The 24,376-nt window shown below is 40.9% G+C and overlaps 1 protein-coding gene across 1 annotated transcript in view; it reads left to right on the forward strand.

The window, feature by feature from the left end:
• Positions 1-24,376, forward strand: part of pcdh11 (protocadherin 11) — a 214,876-nt gene that overhangs the window by 89,724 nt on the left and 100,776 nt on the right. The window contains exon 4 of the mRNA XM_066650065.1: positions 5,250-5,309. Coding sequence (XP_066506162.1) covers positions 5,250-5,309 — 60 coding nt within the window. The remainder of the gene's footprint in view (positions 1-5,249; positions 5,310-24,376) is intronic.

Consider the following 24,376-nt stretch of genomic DNA (forward strand, 5'->3'; position numbering starts at 1 on the left):
ATTAAGAGGAAAAAGTACATAACAGATTTCAAGAATATTTCACTTAATAACTATGACCCCAGATCAGCTTCTTTCGTACTGACATTGGGATAATGCACAAAACCTAACAAGAGTTTCAGATCTTAAATATATATATTTTTTTAATCAGGCACCTGGCAGGTCAACCCCGCTGAGAGCTCTGTAAGTTCTTCTAAATTAGCATAGAACTAGTGTAACAGAGTTCTGATTGTGCTTTTCCAAGCATATCATTCGGTTCCCCACTTTTAGCCCTTATTTCTATACGTTCCCCAACAAACTCATGCAATGTACATCTGCTAATGAGAGAATTCTCAGCTTTTATTTCATCCATTTGTTACAATCAATATAATGGGGGGCCTGTTTGGTTACGTGAGAATTGCTCAGCCAACTCTACAGCTACTGTAGAGCTTCCGTCAAGGAGCCAGATGTGACTGTACTAGCAATTCAGGCCCAATGGCATGTACCTGTCTCTAACTTGGGCTTATTACAAAGCCTTAATTGAGACTTTTCTCAGCACTGGAGCTCTGCCTCAAAGAAGGGGGCTTCACACTGCTTAGCAAATGAGCGCGCCAGGAGCAGAGAGCCTCCATGTCCTGGTGCACTTGTGGGAAGCTGTCATTTCCAACAGCAGAACCCCCTTTGTAGCCGTGGCACACTGAGCACCAGTCAGTTTCAGCACAGCTGGCACAGACATTATGATTCTGTTCAGTCTATCTCTGTGAATTTCTTTTTTTTTTTTTTTAAACAAGGAGTATCATCCAAGGAAGTGTCCAGCTGGTACAAACAAAGTTGCCAGCTCAGAACATTAAATCTTATCTACTAGATTGCAAGCTTATTATAAAGTTATTGCTGTTTTATTATCTCATATGGCCAAGAGGTATTTGGTAAGAACTATGTGAAACTACAATAAAAGCCATATGACACAATATGTAAAAATGTTATGTACTGTTATGTAAATGAGGAAATGGTGCTGATGTTATTATATAATAGCTACTGTAAATTATTTAGCATGTATATTATGTAACTGAGATAATTAGATTATTATTCAGTATAAGTACTGAAGTATTTCGCTATGCAACTAATGCAGTGGATTAATGGAAAATTAAATGCTTTACAAAGGGCATTACTCATTGGCATTATTTAAACTAATGTAACAGTGAAGTTAAGCCAACCTTGTGTTGAAAATGCTTTATAAATGTATATATAAGGCCAGATATGATACCATCATGTTCTAAAAAACTGTGATGTAGAACTATATATATATATATATATAATGTGTTGCAAAGTCATAAACTCTTTTTATATGAGCTATGCATATAACTGCTTCAGAGCAATTACACTCGCTTATACCAAAGTAAAGTGTTATATAGGCCACATAACACATAGTGAATGTTTATATAAAGCCTTATGGGTTCTGGTAAAAGACGCATTGCCAAATATCAATATAATGAAGTAATATTGACTCCAGTAAGAATGAAAATGGTCTAACGCTGTGTTTCCCAAGGCTGCTTCTGGAGACCCACCGCCCTGCACATGCTAGTGCTTGCCTTGCTTTAACACACTCACTAAGGGGTGGTTAATGAACTGTGTGTTAGGATCTGGTATGTTGGGAAAAGGGAAAACAAAAAAATGTACATGGCAATGGGCCACCATGGTCAGGGCATGGAAACGCTGGCTTAGAGTTAAATAAATAAATAACTAAATAAACAAATAAGGGAGTAAGCGTATTGGCATGCACAAACACTGCTGGACATTGGGGTAGTAAAGCAGTCCAGCTGTTGAACCCACAGAACAGCATGAACTCAATCCCAAAACATCATTACTTCATTTTGAATGGCTAAACCGGAACTGAACAGAGAGTCGACTGCTTTTCTCACAAACATATTTCAGCATGAATATCTTATCATTTATTAATGCTACCATTACATAAAAGAGCATCTGCATTTAATTATTTGGCAACTATAGATGAACCACTTTTGTATTTCAGTCTCATTTTCAAAACTATGAAGTAGATCAACTTTGAACTCAGAAGCAGGAATGGTCCTTTAGCACTAATTGGCATTTGTGTTTTTAACAGCAGCTTTATGTCTGTTTAAGTGTGATATTTCTGAATAAGTGTGAGGCCACATACTGTATAGGCTCAGGACAGTTATATTGTGCTACTAAATCTTATGATTACTTGATTACATGTTGAACCTTGTGCAGCACTACCTGTTTTTACAAGTTCAACAGGCACTGTATGAATAATGGATTAAAATGCCCTACCCACACCATCAAAAAAACCCAAAACTATATATATATATATATATATATATATCACAGACCTCCAACACAGTTTTTCCGTTTTTGCCAGCTTTGTGCCGTTAACAGCTCTTGGAAATAACAGCCGGCCGTTGGAGATGTCAGCTTTGACCTGCCTTGTTAGAATTTGCATCGCCCGAGCTTTTCACTGCAGCGTATAATTTCACTGCATATCAGACAGAGGGCATGACTCTGAACACACCAGGTCAGCACTGGCTCTGATAATGGAGCCTGTGTACCTGCAGCTCAATGAAACCTCACTGAGTACCGTGTGTGTGTGTGTTGTGCGTGTGTCTGAGTTTATATATATATATATATATATACACAGTGTGTGTGTGTGTGTGTGTGTGTGTGGCGATGGTAGGGGTGGGGGGGGGTTGTATTTTTTTTGCTCGTGTCATATTTTAATGAGATCATGTATTATTTAAACATATAGAACAAGTTTAATGTGCTCTGCTCACTGTACCTGTCATAGAGAGTAATTACCCATGGGGTACTCAAAAAATATGCAGTGGAAAAGTAACATATTATCATGAATTCTTCTGGCAGAGAGATTTCAGTGTCAGTGATGTGGATCCTAATCATAATCTAGCACCCACTTTATTAGTGAATCATAAAAAAGAAATGAAGGCCTTATAAATACACTGCCATGCAGCAAAAGGAGTAGGAAAAATACACTGGAGAAAAAGTAATGCCTTTTATCTATACAATCTATACATTCTTTCCAGATCTATGAAATCAACAACATAATTGGCAAAAGTTCAACTTCTGATGTCAGAACTAAAGAATTAGGACAATATGTGAAATGCATATTCAAATGAAACCAATACAGAATAGAAAATGTGTTCGCTCTGTCATAAATATGTGCTCCAAGCCTGCAGCAGGTTTCAAACACGTTGGCACAGGAGCATGTTTACCACTGTGCTACAGCTTTTCTTTTAACAACACTTTAGGGACAGAAGACTACAGCTGACCAGTTTTGAGAGCATTATACAAGCCTTCCCACTCATAATTTCTACAGTTTCACAGATGTGCAAGTTACTAATGCCATGGCCACTAATTACCACCCCCCTCTGTTAAACCATGCAGACCCTGGCGTTTGAAGTTTAAACTGGTGAGAATCAATACACAAAAAGTAACCTACTCCAGTTAGACCACGGCACAGTTCCACTGGGCATCGGCCTGTTTTCTGAGAGCTCAGGTCTGGAGAATCCAGCAGCATTTCTGAATCAATGTTGACCTAGGGCTTCCACTGTGTATGGTACAGCCTTACCTAGCATTGTGTGGATGCAGTGTCTGTTTATTGACATCAGTTTGTCAAAATGTTCCAGAGACCATGTGATGATATGCACATGGTGCACGCTGGTGATTGATGCAGTACTCTCTGAGCGATTAAAGGTCACAGACTTTCAGCTGCCCTTTTCACCTATAAATTACTGAAGATTCATTGAGTATTTTGAAGATTGTGAGTGAGAATATATTAAATTCTTGCCAGTGAGTTTGGAGCAACATTGTTCTTAAACTGCTGGATATTCTCATGGCAAATTGTGAACCTATTCCTTATTCCTATAACCTACCTCACATAACTTGTCAATGATTGAAATAAGTTCTGACAAAAGCACATGTATTTATTTGTTAATTTATTATAATTTCTTTTGTGGACCTGAGCTATTGCACCACACACACAGGCTTAGTGCATTCCTGGGTCAGTGGGAATGATGCTGACAGCGGCGCTCTTAAATAAACACGTCCTCTGAGCTGCCCTTGTGACCGAGAGAAGGTGTACGTTATTAGCCTTGCCTTCTTGACTACCCGTGTCAGCGCCGCTTAGGTTACAATATCAGGTATTGTTTAAAACACACTCATTACAGGGAAAGCTGCTGCCTCAGGGAAACACATGGAGAAGCAGAGGTGCCGGGCAGTAATTGGTCAGCGGCATAGAAATTAATAATAAGCTGGATTATCATTCCTGTGCTTTCCCAGAGTCTGGCCATCTCAGGAGCAGGGGACAAAAAGGCCCTTGTTTCGAGCAGTGGGCTGCTGAGGACTGCTGTGGAGGGTCTTTCCTTTTTATGAGGCTGCGGGTGTGAAGAGAAGTTTCCCCACACTTCATGCTGACTCCTCTAAGTGGTAATGAAATATAGATGTTGAAGCCCGGACAGTTCAATGTTTCATCTCTCTCGGTGATACCATAAGGAAGCCATTAATAGTGTCAAGGTGCATTAGTTGTACCACAGGAAGATAATTGGATATGAGGAAATGACTGGCGGCACCTGCTTGGAATCAGCTGGGCCTCCCAGAGGTAGTTGGGGGAGAAGTTTGTGGGGCCCACGTTCCCCATTGAGGCCGAGTCCTGCTTTTTTTTTTCTTTTTCCCCCCCTGCTCCCACATATGAGGTCACTTTAAAGATGGCTTTTATTTTCCCTCTGCTTGCCTTTGTGGCTGTGCAAAGGCCTCACATCCTACATAATCACAAACAGCAGGGCCATCTGTTGTTGCCTTGTTGGCTTACCTAAGCGTAACCTTTTTAGTGTCGTATTTCATGTATCTGTCTGATGTAGAGGCGTATTTACAAAATGGTAATTGCCTAATGAATTCCTGTTTTGGACTTGGTGCATATGTTGTGCGGAAATGCTATAATTATTAGCGGAGTCATTCATGTGGGAGGCAAACCCAGGAAGCAGTGAATGGCTCTCTGTAACCATCACTTAAGGGTTTATTCCACCTCCAGAGATTAATGATCTTAACCTTTACTCACTCACTTGGCTTTTTCTGATTCTTTAGAATTAGTGTGTGGGCAATAGGTCGCCATGTTTGCTCTAAACACGACACAGTGTGGCAACAATTTCTGAAGTGCTTTCCTCACTTTAGCTTAAGAAATTAGCTAATGTCTCTCGCTTTTGTTCTCTATTTATCTCTCTTTGTTGTAGAACCAGAGCCAGACCCCAGACAAGACGTTTCCAGCAATTTCTGCCACTTGCCCCCACAAGGTAAGTTATCCTACCCTTTTTTGATTTTGTCTATGGGACCAATAAGAATATATGCCAATAATCACAAAGAAGCTTGTTAGCCTGCATAATTATATTCATCATTTTGCTATGATCATCCCCTGCTATTTCTTAACTGGCCATTTCTTTGCTGCCCTTCTTTGGAAGTGACTTTGCTATTGAATCAGGGTACACTCCTCTTGCTTTTAAAACTATTACCTCAGATATGTCCTACTCAGCAGTGTCTTATCTCACACTCGTGTTGAAAATAAGATTTTGAAGTGTACCACTGTGTTTCTGCGAGTTTAGCAGCGACAGGATTATCAGTGATTTCATGCGCATTGGCTTGGGATTCAGCAAAACTGAAAGAACAATCAGTTTCATTCTCATTACTGGAAAGACTAGGAATAATCACACATCCTGTTTTTTTTGTCTTCTTCCTGTTCTTCATTTTTTGTGCATTCTTTCTTGCTTTATTTATCTGCCTCCCTCTGCTTCTTTCCTTCGCAACTTTTGTCACAAAATTGTCCTCAGCTCTCAGCCTTGTCTGCATGCGAACGTGCTAATGTGCTAGATTGCGAAACCTCACACTTTTGTTTTTTTCCTCCTAACCCCGAAATGTGTCAAAATGCTCATGTCCTTTTCTGGTTGACTAGAAGGGTCAAGAGTAAAGACTCTGCTGGAGTTGCCAGGGAGAGAAAAAGAAGAAAGAAAAAAAAAGAAAAGGGAAAAAAAAGCGGGTAGGAAAGTGGCATGTCTGACAGGCTGTCACCAAGTGGTCAAACTCAAACTCCGTCTTAAGTGTACTGCCTTAATGCACTGACCGCCATCTTTGGTGACTGGGTGGTTGCTGTGGCGAGCTGTGGACTATTTATATCTGAGCGTGTTACGTGAAAATGACACTGGCGCTCGCTGTAGTGCAATATAAAAAAAATAAAATAAAAAGGCAATCAGCTTTGTCCTGAGCTGCTTGACACGGACGCAGGCTCTAATTGCTGCCCTGTCCTTCACTCGGGCCTGCGCTGCGCCTGTCCAGATCACCTCTAATGACACCTTCCGTACACTGCTGATGCGCTATGAGTCAACGGCTGGCCGTATGCGATGTCCTTGAAATATGGGCAGCGCTGCGATTCCCATGTTGCTGTCAGCTCCCCTTGGAACAACCGAGCCGGACTGAGGTAATGAAGGGATGCCACAGATTTGCGATGGCGTTAACGGTTTCCCTGCGACCAGCGGAACATAATCTCTGTCTCGTCGCTTTCCATTAGTGTCTGTGATCTGCACAAACCAATATGCAAAGAAAGCAATGGAGCGGCGGAGTAATTTGGTGTGTCACTCAGCCCAGAATGAAAGTATAATGGCTAAATGGTCGGATATGATTTATATAATAGGAATGTCTTATTATGTGGCACTAAGACCATTCCTATTTTCTTCCTCTGTATTGTATGCATCCTCGATGAAAGGGAGCTAATGAACAGAGAGCCTTTAAAAGTGTGGTGATTATATAAAACGGGAAGTAGGGGAGAGGAAGAGGGAGAGCGAGGCAGGAAGAGATAGAGGAGAGTGAGAGTTACCCTGGAGAGAGGAAGAGAGTGAGAGGGAGCAGAGAGGGAGGGAGTCAGGAATAGAGGAGCGGAGGGGGTGGAGACAACACTAAGTATACATAATTGCTGCTTGACACATTGGCCAAATTCTGCTGTGCCAGTATTGCAGTGAAGATGATTAACGGCTGTCTGTGTGGGTGGGCAACTTGGTCACAGAGGGCCTTCGGTTTCCATAGCGATTGTACTCCAAAGGCTATACATTAGATTGTGGAAAAAGTCCCTGAGGCTGGAGCATTGTTAAATTACACAGTAATATCTTACATTATGCGCTTTGTCCTCTCTCCAGTAATTCATTCCCCGACAATGCTATTCACAGTGGGGTCAATGGTGGGAAATGGAGAGACTCCCCAATTCCGGCCCTTGCATCGGAACGTGGAGCATGGCACACCCCGGTGCTTAGCGCTGATGAAGTGCTCCTGACTCGAGGCGAGCCATCATTTGTCTGGCATTAGAGCAGGCACGTCTCTCCGGGAGATCGGGCTGATGACCCCGGCTGATATTCCAGGCCTTTTTGAACTTTATCCGTGGGCTTAACCTCAGCGTCGCCGTGGACTTGTGAAAGGAAGGTATAGTCATTGCCTGCATGTTGGGCCCCACAAATCACATGGCAGATGGGAGCAGGATTTGACCCCTCCCTCTCTTCCTCCCTTCCTTACTGTGTGTGGTGCATGCTGAACCCTGGCAGCAGCAGCCTTCCAAGCTTTGGTGGGACAAGACTGCACCCCATCCCTCCCGCTTGGTCGATATTAAAAAGAAAAAAAAAAAAAAGGAAAAAAAGAAAACCAAAAACCCAGGCACATTTTTATGATCGAGGCCCTTTGTGGCGCTCTGTATAATACCAGATCCTTTCTGTTTCCGCCTCCCTTTTGAAATCTGCTCTACATGACGGTGCACTGGTGTACTCCCTTTCTCCTTTTGCTCTCCCAGGCTTGAAAACACAACATTTGCAATAAGAGGGAAGCTGGCAGTGAATAAGCACATCTTAATAATGATTCATACCAGATAATAAATGGAAATCCCTCTAGTGCCTAAACAACGGGTCTAGTCATGCAGCAATTAAGCTTGGTAGCATGTAAAACGTCAGGCAGCAATATCTGGGAGAATGTGTGTGTGTGTATGCATTGGATGCGGGGTCCACTTGCATACGCCATTCAGAGCCAGTAGGCGTGATCCTGGAAGACAAGCAGCAAAATGCCTGCCCCCACACCCCGGTCCCTATTGTGGTGCCTGAGGATGCTTTGGCGGACATCTTCAAGACAAACATGTAGCCGAGCTGGAAAAAATCACAATCTGAAAGGTCAGTAGTGACCTGTGGGTGCGCGGCTGCACTGAGCCTGTCACCAGAGCGCACGGCATGTCCATGTCAAACAGAGAAAAGGTACACCATGCTGCCACTCAGCCACTGCCATACAGCAGGTTGCATTGTGTGTGTGTGTGTGTGTGTGTGTGTGTCTGAAGGGCGGGGTGGAGTGTACAGTTCTTTTGGAATGCCTGTGTGCCCATCTGTGTGCCTTCATGGATGGTCGATCATATGCAAAATTTTGGACACTCCTGAGAAACCCAAACTTTTGCATGTACAGTATATGGTGAAAGGTTTGTGGGCACCTTCTGAAATCCAGGCTATTGATTGGAAGTAAATGCTCCCCCTATATTGCAGTAAATGCTCCTCTTCTGAACTGGATTTAGAGTAGCTACATTGCCATGAAGATTTGATAGCATTCGGTCACAGCTATATAGGTGAGGTCAGGAACTGATGTTGGTCAGTTATTTGTGGATCACAGACCTAACCCCAAGGGGTGTGTGTAGGTGGGGTTTGGAAGGGGGATCTTCATAGTGCCCTAATTATCACTGTGTACAGTGGCATTTACTGCCATTTGTTAAAAAAAAAAGTCCTGCTAAAAAAGATTTTGAGAATAAAGGGAAAATTCTTTTATGCCATGGTAAACTAACAGCATGTCAGTTTTAACTATCGCAGTCACACCATCTGCACTCTGCTAAAACACACTCATGCTGTTTACACTAAATTGCCTAAATGCATATCCACATTGCAAGTTCATATTCTGAAAATAAATGTGATATATTCATTATATTCATTGTTAAAAGACCTGTAAAAGGAAATAAATTGATACTTCCGGTTTAGCACTAAAGAAACTGCACTATGTAACATTTGGGGGAATGTTGGAAACCACCTTGCCTCGATTTCAGGACAGTGCTGCCCAGGAGCAAAAATACTAAATCTTACCTATAGTGCTTCTTAAATAATGGAAATATTTTATTATGAATTTGCTTTCTCTAGTGTCCCTAAAACACCATCATCATTTTAAGATCGTGATCCATTCAATGAGAGATGACAACTGTATATAAAAGTAAACAACTGTGACCACAACAAATGCACATTATACAAGCAGGATCCTCTCGCCTTACGGGGTGTCTATAAATCTATAATTGTAGTATATTGTATCATACTCATGGACTGAACTTGTTTGCAGTCAGCTTGTATGGAATGTACTTTCAGGCTGACTCACGTAGAAGATGTGAAATGTGGCCTAAAATGAAATGAATGACTCACACCAATGCTAATAGAATTAATGGACGAGATGTGGTGGAATGGGTCAGTTCTGAGGCGTTGGGAATATATCATCTTGAGTGTTGGACTTAGCGAGCTGACAGCAAGCCTTGGCCATTGTCGCATTTCATAAGCCGGCCAGTTAGCAAGCAAGCTAATGCTTTCGGAGCTGGACAGATGTTTTCGCTTGATTTGGACGTCAGCGAGCCGTTGCTAGAGCGAGATGGCTGCTGCACGGAAAGCATTTCTCTGAGAAAGCACTTTAGATTGCTTTGTTTATACAAGCAGCTTGCTGGATGCTTTCCAGCCTCTAGCCATGTCACCGTGGAAATACTGCTGATCGTAATGACTTACTACAGCAGCCATATTTGACGCACAAGCCAGAAGATAAAGTACAGTGGTGGTCTACTCACTCAAATTCGGTGCCTTTTCTTTTGTCGAAAAGGCTGACAATGGACCAGTGTGAGGGTTTGCACATGCTATAGACATTAAGCAAACTTGTTTAATTGTTACAGTGATGTGCACAAGTCTGAGACCGCACATCTTTTCATGTCAGTTACAGCCAATGAGTTCAAGTTTGCTCATGTTTCAGTGTCAGAGAAAAATTAAAAGAATATTATAATCATTAACTAAAACTATGATGTGGAGTAAAGCTGCATGTTTAGTTTACTACATCATTTGAACAAAGCAGCTGGTCTTTAAATGGTATGAACATTCGATTATGAATGGATCAATAGAAATGCTCCTGAATTACTCTCCTATAAAGCTGCTATTTTGGATATAAATGTTTTTTTATTATTATTTCTTTATTTTCACTGGACAGCAACAATGTATAAAAATGTGTTCTGCTCTTTATCCTGCTTCAGGAATATGAATAATTGGAACCTCCATGCACAGCTTGAATAAATTGAACTCATTTATATTAAAACGTACATAACAAAGAACGTGTTATATGTGTAACACTGTTTTTATTACGTATAATATCTTTACACGTTTAACGTAGTGCAGGCTTGGGTTGAAGCATCTGATTGCAGTCTCCTCACCTTTATCAGTCCTATAGCCTCCTTCCCTCTTCACTGTTAATTACATGTAAAGTGTTAATGTGCTGTGTGTCCCTTCTACTTTAATTGGCACAGGGGCTTTATTTTTTTATTTTTTTTATTTTTTTATTTTTTTTATTTTTTAACAGCTGTATTATAGCTAGGCCACTGCATTTATAGACTTGGCCCCTTGGAAGGTCCCCTGCTTCAGTGTGACCCTGCTAATGAAGAGATGAAGGGAACTCTAACCCCTGGAATTACGCCTGTAACCTGCACGGATTGGGTGATTTATGGTGTTAGAACAAGATTAATTTGTCTCATTCTTCCCATATATTCCTGTATTAATCTGTTGGACTTTGTAGATGGCAGGCAAAGCATAACACTCTTCATTTTTCTTTCTAGGACTTTTTTTTTGCCTAATCCCACCTCAAATTGCCAGGTTGTCTCGGAAGCCGTGGCATGTTTCAGCCTCTCTTTAGTTAAACCAATCAGGGATTTCAGCCTCTCCCGTCCAATCAATTAAGCCTGAATCAGAGCACGGCCCTTTGATATGAAATCATTTGTCAAATGAGTCCGTTTGGCAGAGTGCAAGTAGCCCAGTGTCATGGGCCTGCAGTGCCCACCTGGAAATCTATTCGCTCAGACGGGCTTTCCTCGTGTCCTCCATCCCGTTTAATGGAGTGTCATTGCACTTGTCGGATTTTTGCCTCAACTCAAGTCCGCAGGCTTTTTCCATGCATTAGCCTCTGCCCCACGCAGCTTAACCTCTTAATTTTTTGAAAGCTCTTGCTCACAGAAAGCTTGATACACCGGCCATTAGAATTCAAATGATTCCCTTCTAAGCTGTTGCTTACTTATTGCATTTCTCGTCACTCGATACTACAAGCTACCTTTAGCATAACATCAGCCCATTAGCTGTAATCTGCTTTCACACCATTATTTGATAATTTGTGGTGGGAGGTGAGAGAATCCTGGGTTACCTAGGCTCAGGTAATTGCTGATTGTGTTGTACGTGGAAGTGGGAGGACAGGCTCTGAGGGGCTGTTAAGATGAACTCTCTCCCGTTTAATGATGCGCTCATCTTTCTTTGTTTCTGATGGCTCTCCGAAGAACTCCTGAGGAAAACTTCACCTAATTTCCCTCTGAAGCTCCGAGTCCAATTTAGATGGAGCCTGATGCAAAGTCTTCTTGTTTTCTTCTTCATCTTCTTCTTTTATTTTATTATTATTTTTTTTTCCCCGAAGCCGGATTAAATAAAACCCTTCAAATGCTCGAATCCCTTTTGAGCAAGGAAATAAGATATTTCTTTTAATTACGGCATTCATGAGCACAGCATTATTGGGCTTCTTTACTATGCGCTTCTTTTTCAAGTAGTCCTTTATCCCCCTCATTATGCATCAATGCAATGCGATGAGTTGACATTGGTGTCAGCTTTCTACTCTTTGTACTCAGACAAGCTCTCTAGTCCTTGATGTACGTTCCACGGGACTCACTCTATAGATGAGTTACTGCTCACAAACGGTACAAAGGCTCGCTAAATGAAAAGAGACACATGTGTGGTGGGGATGAAAAAAGAAAAAAGGGAAAAAAAAGGACAAGGGTACTGCATTGATTCCAAATGTAATTGAAGCAGGAGACAAGCAGATAACGCTCCAGTGATCACATTTCTATAATACGTACCTGATCCTCCATATTGACCGGAATTGATGGTGCACAGTCATGCTTCTCCGTATTCCGCTGGAGTGTTTACGTTTTCAGTTACAGCAGCAGCCGTGGCAGCAGCACTTGTTTCTGGAACTCTACTGTCTCCATCATTTCCAAACCAGCTCCCAAACAACGGCCGCATAAGACTAACACACTCTCGCCTTAAACCGCCATGTAATTAATCAATCATTTGAATGTGTGATCAGTCTTGAGCCTTGACATTCTATTATGCATCCCATTTCTTTGTTATGACTTCCAAGGCACTTCCCAGAGCTAAGGCCAACAGGAGCCTCCAGTGCACATTTACACTTATGAGGTATTCCCTGTAACGTGGTGTAATGATCCAGCTTCAGAAAGGGCTGAGATTTTCTCCCAGATGCAGCTAATGAGATTGAGTCGCAGACAAACCCCAATCCACCCCCTCACCCTCCACACACACATTTTCTTCTCCTCTATTCCTGTGGGTGGCGGCATGTGGGCTAACATACAGGAATCTCCCAAAAGCTTAAAAGCAAATGAGTGCCTCTAACCTTCACGCAACCTTTCCCTCCCTCTCGCCTCTTTAAGCTATTATTCATGGGCACTCATGCTGCCAAGTTCAGAACTAATTTGTGTACTATTCTTAAGTATGTCCCTCTAACCCCCTTTTTTGGATTTCCGTTGCATGGAGCAGCCAAGGAACTTGTTGGCACTAAGATTTATTGACTTTTTTTTTTTGTATACTTTTATTATACTATTTTGTCATTTTTGGAAATGACGCAATTGGTTCGATTTGGTTTATTACAAAGACATTATGATATATCTGAGATCTCCCTCAAGCCCTCCGAAGGGAAATTCCCTTGAAAAATGGGTGGTAGGAAATTGCATTTGTATGATGATCATTAAGAGTGAACTTGAAAAAAAAAATTAAATAAAATAAAAACAGTGACGGCAAGGCAGTGCCCAAAATTTTCCATCTGCTCTAAATATTTCAGTTTGGTATTTTTTTCAGGTCTCATATGAGCAGCGAGGGGGGAAATGAAGCCGCGGCATTCAAAAGCAAAAGGAATAAAACATCATAACTGCCCGGTGACCTCATTAGACTCGACGCCTCCAATCCGGAGCAGATATTGCATTGACTTTGTCATTGTTAACATTCCCTGCTCGGCCCAAAGGTTGTGTGCGTGGGGCTGATAATAAGCAAGTTAAGGAGATGTTCTTGTGCAGGTTCAGCTCTAAAAGGTCCATGAGGGACCGATGGTTTACTGCTCCTAGACATAACACTGATTATGAACATGGCTGAACTCTGGAAAGCTTCAGACTTGCACTGAACTCTAAAGGCTCATAACACTGCGCACACTGAACATATGTTGATGCGGATAGTGGCCGCCAGAAAACAGCGTGAGGTCTGGACTAGTAGGAACAGCCGAGAATCTCTCTGCTGCATGTGCATAAGCCATGGGCCTTGTTTGGAGTCATGGGTCTATTTTAATAGGGCTTTTTCCTGCACTGCCCTTTCTCGCTCCCCTGGAATCGCATTATGATTCACAGAGTATTAATGGCCAGTCAGTGTTAATCAAAATATAAACAGAGTGACTCAAATAAACCTTAATGTCCTTGTGAATTAATCGACCACAAAGATCATCTTGTCCTTGATGCCATGTGGGCACAAGATGTGGGATGTGTTCATAACCTACAATTATTTATACACATGATTTGTTTCATGTTTTTTTTTCTACCTTCGCCCTCGTTTTTCTTCTCTGTTTGTGAACTTCTGTAGTCGGGTTTCACACCGCTTCAAGGAATGACAGTTAAAATGTAAAACAAGGCAAAATTGTATCTTGAATGTTCCAGAACATAAATATTCATATTATAATATCTACAATATAGCACTGTTCTCAACAAGACCTCTGTGTTTGCAACAAATCTAACTAAAAAGAGCTCTACAGATTGGTAACAACTGTATGTTTTCCCTCATCATATTTGATTTTCTAATCTTCTGTTATGCACATGAAGAAGAGCTGGGTTGTCAAAAATGTATGTGGACATCCACACATCAAGAGATTTCTCTTATTGTTGAAATGTTCAGGTTTTAGCATGTATGCTTCTTAGGGTGGTTTCTGAATTGATACGAGCATTTTGAGACATTTAATATTTTATAATATAATATGTTTTTGAGGATTTAACATTTTGTCACAAATAATTAATATTAACGGTGTAGTTACACATTAATAATACATGTAAAAAAGACTGCTGGTCTATGCACTGTTACCTCTGTAACTGTAACTGTTGTGTAAATGTACCAACTTCAGTTTTCATTCATGGAATTTTACCTAAATAGTAAATATTAGGTAATGAATTAATGAAATATTATTAACATCAAATAAATGCAACATAAACATAGAGGATAACCAATGCCCCAGTGTTATCAGCTTAGGAATAATTATATAGGAGTTAAATAGCAGTCTTGTTTTGTTTTTCAAGTTCTTCGCCATGTTCTATAGGACTGTTTGTTATGCTTTTCCTGAACTCGTATTTGCCTGATGTGGAATGCAGATTCCACTCAGCTTTCAGGATATAAAGGGATATCCAGCAAACCCATGGCTATATCACACAGCAATAGCAAGTGCCAAGCAAGCAAAACATGTCCAACCCAGTACATTTTTCCACCGCCATGTTGCCACCATGTGCTTAGTGAAAGGGCAGTTTGACTACCCTTTTAAAAAATATATATATATAATATTATTATTTATTTATTTTTTTTTTTGTGAAATACTTTGGCTGCGATAAAGCAGTTCTATGATATTTTTTCCCAAAGTTACTTTTCTACAAGCCCCTTTGCTGGTAGGATTTTGCCTTTCTCTCATTTTGTTCCCCCTGTGTACACACAAATGACTACATCCAAATCCAACTCGGCACAGCACAGCACTCGTCTAGAATCACAGAGATTTACACATTCTCTCTATTCTTATCCGTAGTCACCCTCCGTGCACAATCAGGCCTGTTGGCTTTTGCTGCCTATTACTTTCCTTTTTACTGCAGCTTCATTTGAAGATATAAACACATGACCTTCTCTTTCTGCCTTCAGCTTAATGGGTTGCATTGTTTTGCCTTGCCTCTATCCAAAGAGCCTTTCTCAAATGTGTATAAATAAAGTGAGCGGAGCACAGATCTCTGGAAGAAGGTTAGTCCTCATTTGTAATATCGAAAAGCCTCTTGGCAGGCATCTTTTCTGTGCCAACTGCAATTACAAGCCTTAAAAGACACTGAAATAATAAGGAAAGACTTGTGCTGAGACTCCGTGAGGCCCATGAATACTTGAAATGCTGCACATGGCTGGCTGTTATTGTGTTAATTAGTCTGGGCTTATTAAGATCGCCCCGCCATGCTTTCTCTCTCTGTGTAAATTACTCAAGTCCACCGTGATTATGCATCTGTTTCCATCAGCCCAGAAATCAATCTTACCAATCAATAACCATTGCTATTAATGTTAGAGGACTCGGAGCCAAGTCAATACCTCTAAGTGTATCAGAAGTGTAAATAAACAGCGGAGTGGCCGGGATCAGCCGGAACAAAATGACAGCTCAAGCTGATCAAACCTAAGTACTCTACGGCCGTTGTGCGGTCAAAGCTTTACTCATTGTTAGCTCTGCTTTTGTTAATGAGCATCCATTCTGCTCAAGCCAGCACTGCTGCTTTTACTGTGTACCTATAAAGATTTCACCAAACAATGTGTTCTTCAGCTTTTAAACATTTTCCAAAGTGGGCCCTAAACTGAATAGTGATTTTTGTACATATTTAATTTCAATACCCTTTAATACTTCAAACCTACAAAAAGCAGAGTTACAGCTGGGGCTCCCTTCATTTGATCCTTTTGGCCCCTGAGCTTGTTGAGTATTTGTTTAAGTCACTCATTAATACTCTGCTGTTTGATCAAACAAAACCATCCTCACACGCAAAGAGGCACAGTGTGGAATCACTCATTTTTCACCACTTTTGCTCATTTTTCTTCCATTGTGTATTGTGTTATTATTTTTCTCAAAACAGTTTTTTTTTCTCTTCATGCTGTTTGTTTATATTTTACTTCATGTAAATTTATCTTTGAGTTCTCATAGTAACACATGTCTGGTTTCTGACTGGAGACCCTCAGATTCGGGGGGTGGAACAATTCTAAAGCACTTGACGTCAAAAGGGGAGCAAAACCTGTACAGCTAATTGAATCCCACGATTTCCCATTTAGGCAATTCCCCAAAAATCAAACTGAGTGGTATTTCACAGTCAGTGGGTTGGTAGGAGCTTGAGATACAAACACGAATGTGCTAATGAACTGAAACCTAGGTCAACTTTCAATACATTTACATTACATTCAATACAATACAGCCGGGGTCGGGGGCCCTGGCGTTCTGATCATCAGTTACTGAAATACATAAGAAAGTAACAAATAAATTCATTACAATTATATAACATTAATTTTTTCACTGGTGTAACAGATTTTGTCGTGCTATGAAATGATTAAGCACACAGTGAATACTCCGGATTGTATTATTAAGAATAAACAAGTAGTTATCACAATCTTAAAGCAGTTGTTTTTCATTCAGCAGCAACAGTCAGTGGGAATATCTGGAATTTAAAATGCCTTGTAAAATAACAATACAAGGTTAAAAGCCTGAGGATTAGCAAAGAAATCCATAAGCTTGTAAACTGTTTTCTTATTAAAGTCAAAAGTGTTTTGGGTGCTTTTTAACATGTAATAATTTGGTGCAGAAAACATCTGTCCTATGTGAAATCATTTAAATTATAATTTAAACACTACGTACATTTGCACAAAAGAAAAAAACAAACAGACCCTGAATATGACACCTGCAGATTCACTGTGGTAGGCCTCCATATTTACGCAAACACCCGAACCCATATGGCGGCCATATGTTTAAATATGAATCAGATGGAACCTGTGCAGGGCTCTCGCTGCGTTCACAAAGTTATCCGGCGTCATTAATCAGCGTACCGTCAGGTGTCTTGTTTGCCAGACGAGGTCTAAGTGACAGTGATAAGTGATCTTCCTCTTCCAACAGGAGCCCTAATACACTGGGCTTCTCCCATTATTGAGTGAGGACAATGGTGGTGCCACTCTCGATGAACAGAAGTGTCAGGTCACTCAATAGGAGAGAGATCTAAACCATTAACAATTTAAATGTCATGCGGAAGAGAATCACGGTTGAAGGGTGAGGCAGGAGTGAGCCCCCCCCCCTCACAAACCCCTTTGGCTTGTCAAGCCTGTTGGGTTCATGACCTTCAGACGTTCTCCTCAACAATTGTGCAGAAATGACATCAGCCAGGTGCTTGGTGGGATAAATCAGTGCCACATGTAGAACAAGGGCTGACTTCAGCTTTGATGGGGCTCTGCAGAAGGGGAAAAGGGCAAGGGACGAAAAGTTACCCAAGGTCTGGACACTCGTCTCAGGAATACCAATAACTTTATGGCCCCATCTCAATCCTGACAAGTTCATAAAAGCTTTATCTTCCATCTCTTCATCACGACTCATCCCACTCTGGGTCGCTCCGTCTATTGGAAATGTTGTTTGATACCGCCCTCGTCCAGAGGACTCTTAATGCCAAACATCAAAAAGCCGAGATCTTTCAGCAACTCACCTCGTACCTTCCTCTACCTTCACTTCTCATGTCAATGGCCCTCCGAATGCGGCTGTTATTGAGTTAGACTGCGCATTGTGATTGTGGATGTCCTTCAACCGAATGTGCTTTCAGGGGACGGCTTGACAAAACTCACTTTGAATTTCGCTGAAAGCATATCTAATTGAATTTTAATACATAATTAAATCAAGCAATAAATCAGTTGGTCTCCCGCTGCAACCGGCTGTTCAACACTCCTGAGCATCTCTAGCCAATTGTGATGAAGTTATTATCAGACTGGATGTGATGGCACTGAATGGCTGAATAACTATGGAGGCCATGGAGGGACCTTTTTTGGAGGGCATCCACAGAGCAGCGACCGATTCACCGGTAAATGAGTTACTGCATTTCTCTGTATGTTTCTCCTTTTTTTCCCCTCCCATTTGTGAAAAAGCTAGAGGTGGCAGTCCATCTACTGAGAGCTCCCAGGGAGCATGGGGGCCGTTCTCTTGATGAAGAACCAGATCAAACTGGTCTAATTTCCTAAATGAATCCTCCAGAACTATTACAGGCGAGCCCAACCTCTGCATAATGTGATGAGCAAAGGGAACATTGATGAACTTTTTTAATTATTACGCCGCTTGGGAATTTGACACTACCAGTGCAGGGATCCACACCGTCAGGCTTTTTGCCGCTTTTTCAACTCCTTTTTAATTCACCTAATTTGTCGGTCCAAATGAAACACTGAAAGGTTAGAGTGTGGAGTAATTAACAGCACCAGGCCTAATGAAATGAGGGGCTGGTGTGTACCATGAGGATCAATACAGGTCTTTAAGCATGCCCTGCCTAGGAATTGTTCAGGGAAATACAAACCACTTAATAGTAATAAGCTGATGAAAAGCCAACAGGTCCACATGTGCTAAATGAGATGTCACTTGGATGTGTGAACATACTGAGACAAACTTTCGTGTTCACAGACAGTCAGCTCAGATGGAAGTGCCTGAGGGAGGGTTCCCTTCAAAGTCTGTAATTTAACATGAAATTCCTTACCTTAAGTGATTTTGGGGAATCTGTCCAGCATGTGGAGCTGGAAAATGAATTATCACTGGTGTGAACTGGTACTGCTGGATGCGGAAATGGAAGCCAGTCACTATTCAAAACATCAGTGTGAAAGTGTGGCTGTACAGTCTTCGAGTGCTGTCATTTTTATATATGTCCAATAACAAATATGGTATGAATTATATTAAAAATTACATTAGGTATGTTTTCATCCAGACTCAAAGGTGTCCATAGGTGTGAGTGGGTGAGTGAATGTGTGAGTGTGTTGTTGCCCTGTGCTCTCTCTCTCTCTCTCTCTATATCTCTATTTTTCTTTTTTTTTTTTATCTCTCTCTCTCTATATCTATCATATATATATATATATCAGAGGCGATTGATTGCTCTAAGACTGCAAGGGAAGCTCAGCTTCCCTTAAAATGTAAAAAAATAAGTGATCAAATATATACTGTTGTGTGTACATGTCATTGAATAAATATGCACTACAACGTGCTCAACTTTTGTTCAGAATCAGCTTCTAATCACTGGTAAAGACGCGGTTTTCCTCTCAATCATTCACGCAGCTTCACAGTGATTTTAACATTGAGGACGCTGAGCGTCCACAGAGTTCAATAGCGAAGCAGCAAAGTGCAGCGAAACGAGATGAGTCATTGGATAAATGCTGGGGTTTGTCCCGCCCATCAGACACTCAGCGTCTCTGGGGGTCTATGGGGCAGTGGGCTGGCCTCGGCTGACCCATTTTGATTGACAGCGAAGTGAGAGAATCAGCGATCCTTTGGTATAAAGATCCGTGGGAACACAGGCGGACACACTTTACATGGGCCAAGGCCGTTTAAGCAGCCTAGCTCTGCTGGCCATTGAGAGGACACTAGTCCCTGGAAAAGACGCCTTGTTGGTACGACAGGGTCACAGATCATTTTCTTAAAAAGGAACAGAGGGTAGAATTTATGTATAAATAAACCAACACATTTTATGATGTAGACCAAAATTGAGCTTCCCCTCCTTGAAAGACCAGCATCCGCCACTGATGTGTATATATATATATATATATATATATATATATATATATATATATATATATGTATATATATATATATATATATATATATATATATATAATTAAGAAGGTGTGTTCTCCCCGTGTCCGTGTGGGTTTCCTCCGGGGGCTCCGGTTTCCTCGCACAGTCCAAAAACGCACGTTGGTAGGTGGATTGGCGACTCAAAAGTGTCCGTAGGTGTGAGTCAATGTGTGTGTGTCTGTGTTGCCCTGTGAAGGACTGTCGCCCCCTCCAGGGTGTATTCCCACCTTGCGCCCAATGATTCCAGGTGGGGTCTGGACCCACCGCGACCCTGAACTGGATAAGCGGTTACAGATAATGAATGAATGAATTAAGAAGATGAGCTATTCTACAGATTAACTCTTGATGAGGCCACAGCTGTAAACCACTCCAGGTGACGACCTCATGAAGCTGAATAAAGCTATGATGTTTAGTGAGTTTCATTATTGAAAACAATGGTTCCAGACAGTTGAATGTCACAAAAAGAAAAAAAAAATCAAAAATAGTGCATTCAATTCATGCAGTGCAATTAAAATTAATGGCACGTGTTTTAAATGTGTTACATCAACCCAATTCTTAACGAGAAAAACTTCCATGTATGAAAACTGAAAACTGAAGAACCGCAATTGTGTTAATGAAACACATTTTAATCAAGTGCAAGAACTTGACACATGGATCACATTGATCTCAACGTTGGCAGTGTTTCTTGGGCAAAAAGGTTAACACGTACAGATATGTTGCTTGCTTTTAAAACTCAATGCATGAAATATCCACTGCCTTTCATGGCTTCTGAGTGACACACTGGGAAGAATGCCACCTCGTACCCAGTAGTGTGCTCTGAATGTTGCCCTGAACATGAGCAGTGCTGTGCACTGTGTATGCCTGGGACTTGGACAGTATGGACCATTCTTTTTCTCCTTTTCATGAGTGGAATGATGATTCAGTGGATGTGTACACGTGGTGCCTCATCCTCACCCATAGATTTATTGAATTATCTGCCAATGTTGCTTGGCTTGTGGTTTTAGCTGCAGAAGTTACACCAAGCCCAATGCTACCTTACTCTATAAGAATATTTGTTAGATGTCTACAGTAATTGGTATTTTGCTGTTAATTTCTTGTACTTTTTAGTATTAAAATTTATGGTTTATACAATAACTTCATCTTGTTTTTGATGCCTGGTGGTTTCTGCAAACAGGGCATTAAAAACAGGCTTCACTGTTTTTGTCCAAGGCCATATAGAGAAGCCCTTAATGCAACTGACATAAACTTACATAAACATCTATGAAGGCTTTTTCCAAAAAGTAAAACTGTCACAGGGGTTGCTTTAGTCTAATCCCATCTAGATAGTACTATGACATATCATCCCTGTTTGAAAAAGCCTTTTTAGATGTTGCTGTGGGCTTATGTCCATTTTCATGAAAGGCCCAGACTGGTATTGGGGTGAAAACTTACATATTTTATTGATGGACCTTTCCCAGGATTTGTAAATTGTGTATGAATGGGATATTAATATCTGGCAATTCCATGTGGAAAAACAGTCTTAAAACTTTCCCTACACCCAACCCTTGCCCTGAACCTTAGGCTAATCCTAATTATAACCCTAGACCTAACCTGGAAATCTAAAAGTAAAGTCTAGAAAGTTAGAAAAGCAGTGTTGTGTGTTGGTGGAATGCTATTTCTAACAGAAAATCCTGCTGTTTTCTTAGCTCTTTGTTGGATACATAACATACTTTGAGTGGATGCATTGAAACAGCGCCACCAGTGTATGGGAGCTGATTTAGTGGCTGTATAATAACCACAAATGATGATAAAGCAGTGTCCTCGGTGTACAAATGACAACAATTTTTGTGTGATCGGTCTTTCGGTAATATGTTTATGTAGCTATTTTGTGGCCATATGAATGAACACATAGAATAACTGATTACAGAATTAAAATTAATATCAAAATAAAATCACCTATATAAAATAACAGAACCCATCTAAGCAATTTATTGTGGTTAGTTTTGACATAGGCCCAAACCAGAGGATTCTGTTCCTGGCAGGGTACCTAAAAGTGTTCATTATAACGTATTCAAGACGGTCAGATGCCCTCAAGGTCTGAGAATCTGAAAAGATTTTTTTTAAGAAAAAGAGAACATTTGCCAAAGTGGCCAAAAAAGCCCCTCCTCCCTTTTTCTGCCTTTCTTTTCGATTTGAATGCTCAGCAAAGGAAGGATATTTTTCCACACCTTGGTAGATTGAGCGAAAACGTGAAGTGGCAAGGTGCCAAAACATACTTAGCAAAGCAGCGAGAAGTTGACCTTTAAAAGTGCCAACAAAGTGCTTAAACACAATGAGCGCGAGGAACGATATATACTTGAGAGAAAGTAGGAGAGGGTAGAACACCTCATTTAGCATGGATCTGATGCGCTGTGTGAGGGGACAGCACTTCTGCATGATCTTTTTTTTTAGAACGGTCCTCTTGAGATTGACCCTCACCTTCCAGACCACTTAGGATTTTTTTTTCCGGCCAATCCAGACAGAAGAGGTCTGAGCTTGGGATTTCCATTTAAATATCCATATTCAAGTAGTATATAGTTGAGAGATAATGAGGGCATGCTAGATTTCACCCTCGGAATTTGCTGAATATTTCCTAAATGATTATATATGATAAGAACATGTGAGCAGGTGTACGCACATGCATATACTCCATTTAGCTGTGTGTGTGTGTGTGTGTGTGTGTGTGTGTGTGTGGGTGGGCAGCCTATGTGCAAGGTGCAGTGAGATATTGCACTCTCGAAGCCGTGCCGTATTTCACATCAGCAAATATGGGCACATAAACAAGGCTCGGTGGGTAAGTGTGTGATAGCAGGCCACACGATCCTCTCACCTTCCACTTAACAGCTGAGGTGGAAGTCCAGGGCCTGTCAGCCCGGTTCTGCAAGGCTGAGCCGCGACGACAGCTTGTGCTTGACCGTCATTTCCGAGCTTTAGCGGCACGGAGCCCCTTCACCGCTCTCCTGCTCTCCTGCCAAAGTGCTCCCAGCCGTGAGTGGAGTTGCCTCAACCTGCCGCTGGCGGGAAAACACTGCTTCTCAGAATCAGACTCTACTCTCTCACACTAATAAACTGCAGACAGCCGGAGGATTTAGCCAGGCGAGTACTGCAGGGTTTACAATCAGAATCAGATTTATTCACCACAAGGAGTGTGCCCTGTTGCTGTGGAGTAGTGATGGCAAATTGAACACGGTTTGAGTGTTTTAGCTTGAAAAATGACAGCGTAATCATTTCAGAATTATTATTTGGACCCTCTGAATGAACTATAGTCTCAGAAAACTATAATTTTCTACCATTTAAGGTGACTTGGAAAATTCACATACTCTTCTTATACAGGTAGATGAAAAGATGAGAACATAGGTGGGCTTCCAGATTTCTCCTCAGTGCTCCTAGTCATCCCACTGATTAACCAGGTATGCATTAAAAGAATGTGAGGTAATAGTTTTACCTTAAAATACAGCTTAAAATTTATTGTGATTATTTACTGACCTATAAAAGGCACAATATATTCTATGTTATTGCTACTCTGGTCTCAGCACTGCAGAAACAGCACTATGTAACTTTTGGAGGAGTGTAGGTAACCACCAATTCCCTTCCCTTACCCTTTCCACTGATTTCACTTCAGTGCTGTAGAAATTAATTATACTAGGGGGAGTCTCTGGAGCAAATAACCCAAATCTTGCCTAGTGTTTATTTAAAAATAAAAAATCATAAAGTTCTATAGCATACGTTAATTTTCAGAATTTTATCTTCATTAATTTCAGAGATGAAAATCAATTTAAGAAAAGTTATTTGAAAAGTATTAATTTGTTCATTCATTTGCTGTAACCACTTAATCTTTTAAAAATATCAAATTATAAAAAATGCATTATATATGATTATATTATGATTTTAATATTATTGTATGGTTATGCATATTGTACTGTGGAACACTTTTCTCACTGTACTGTACACCGTTGTGATATAGATGCATTGCTGCTGTCCGTGTGTGTATGTGTGTGTGTGTGTGCGTGTGTGTGTTTTATTATTTGATCCGATCGATATGAACGTTGCTTACGTTCAATAACTTCACTTTTCCCACTTCTATATTTGTTCTCCGGTGTGAAAAGAACACTTCTTTGTCCCCGCTGCAGCGTGAAAGAGAGTATGGACTCTCACACACATACGTCTTTTTTTATTATTATTTATTTAACTCTTTTTTTAGAAAAAGGTGAACAGTGTAGAACATCATTCGTCAGAGAGAGGCAGTGCAGGGTGACTGTTATTGAAGAAGGTTAGGCTCATTATAGGTTCCGTCCTACATTCACATGGCCACTTGGAGATGAATAAGACTTTCAATTTGACCAATGAGCTGGGCTTTATGGGGGCGTAAAATAAAAAGCACAGTTGGGATTTGAGT

Source organism: Hoplias malabaricus, chromosome 17 (genome assembly GCF_029633855.1).
Source record: "Hoplias malabaricus isolate fHopMal1 chromosome 17, fHopMal1.hap1, whole genome shotgun sequence".
NCBI lineage: Eukaryota > Metazoa > Chordata > Actinopteri > Characiformes > Erythrinidae > Hoplias > Hoplias malabaricus.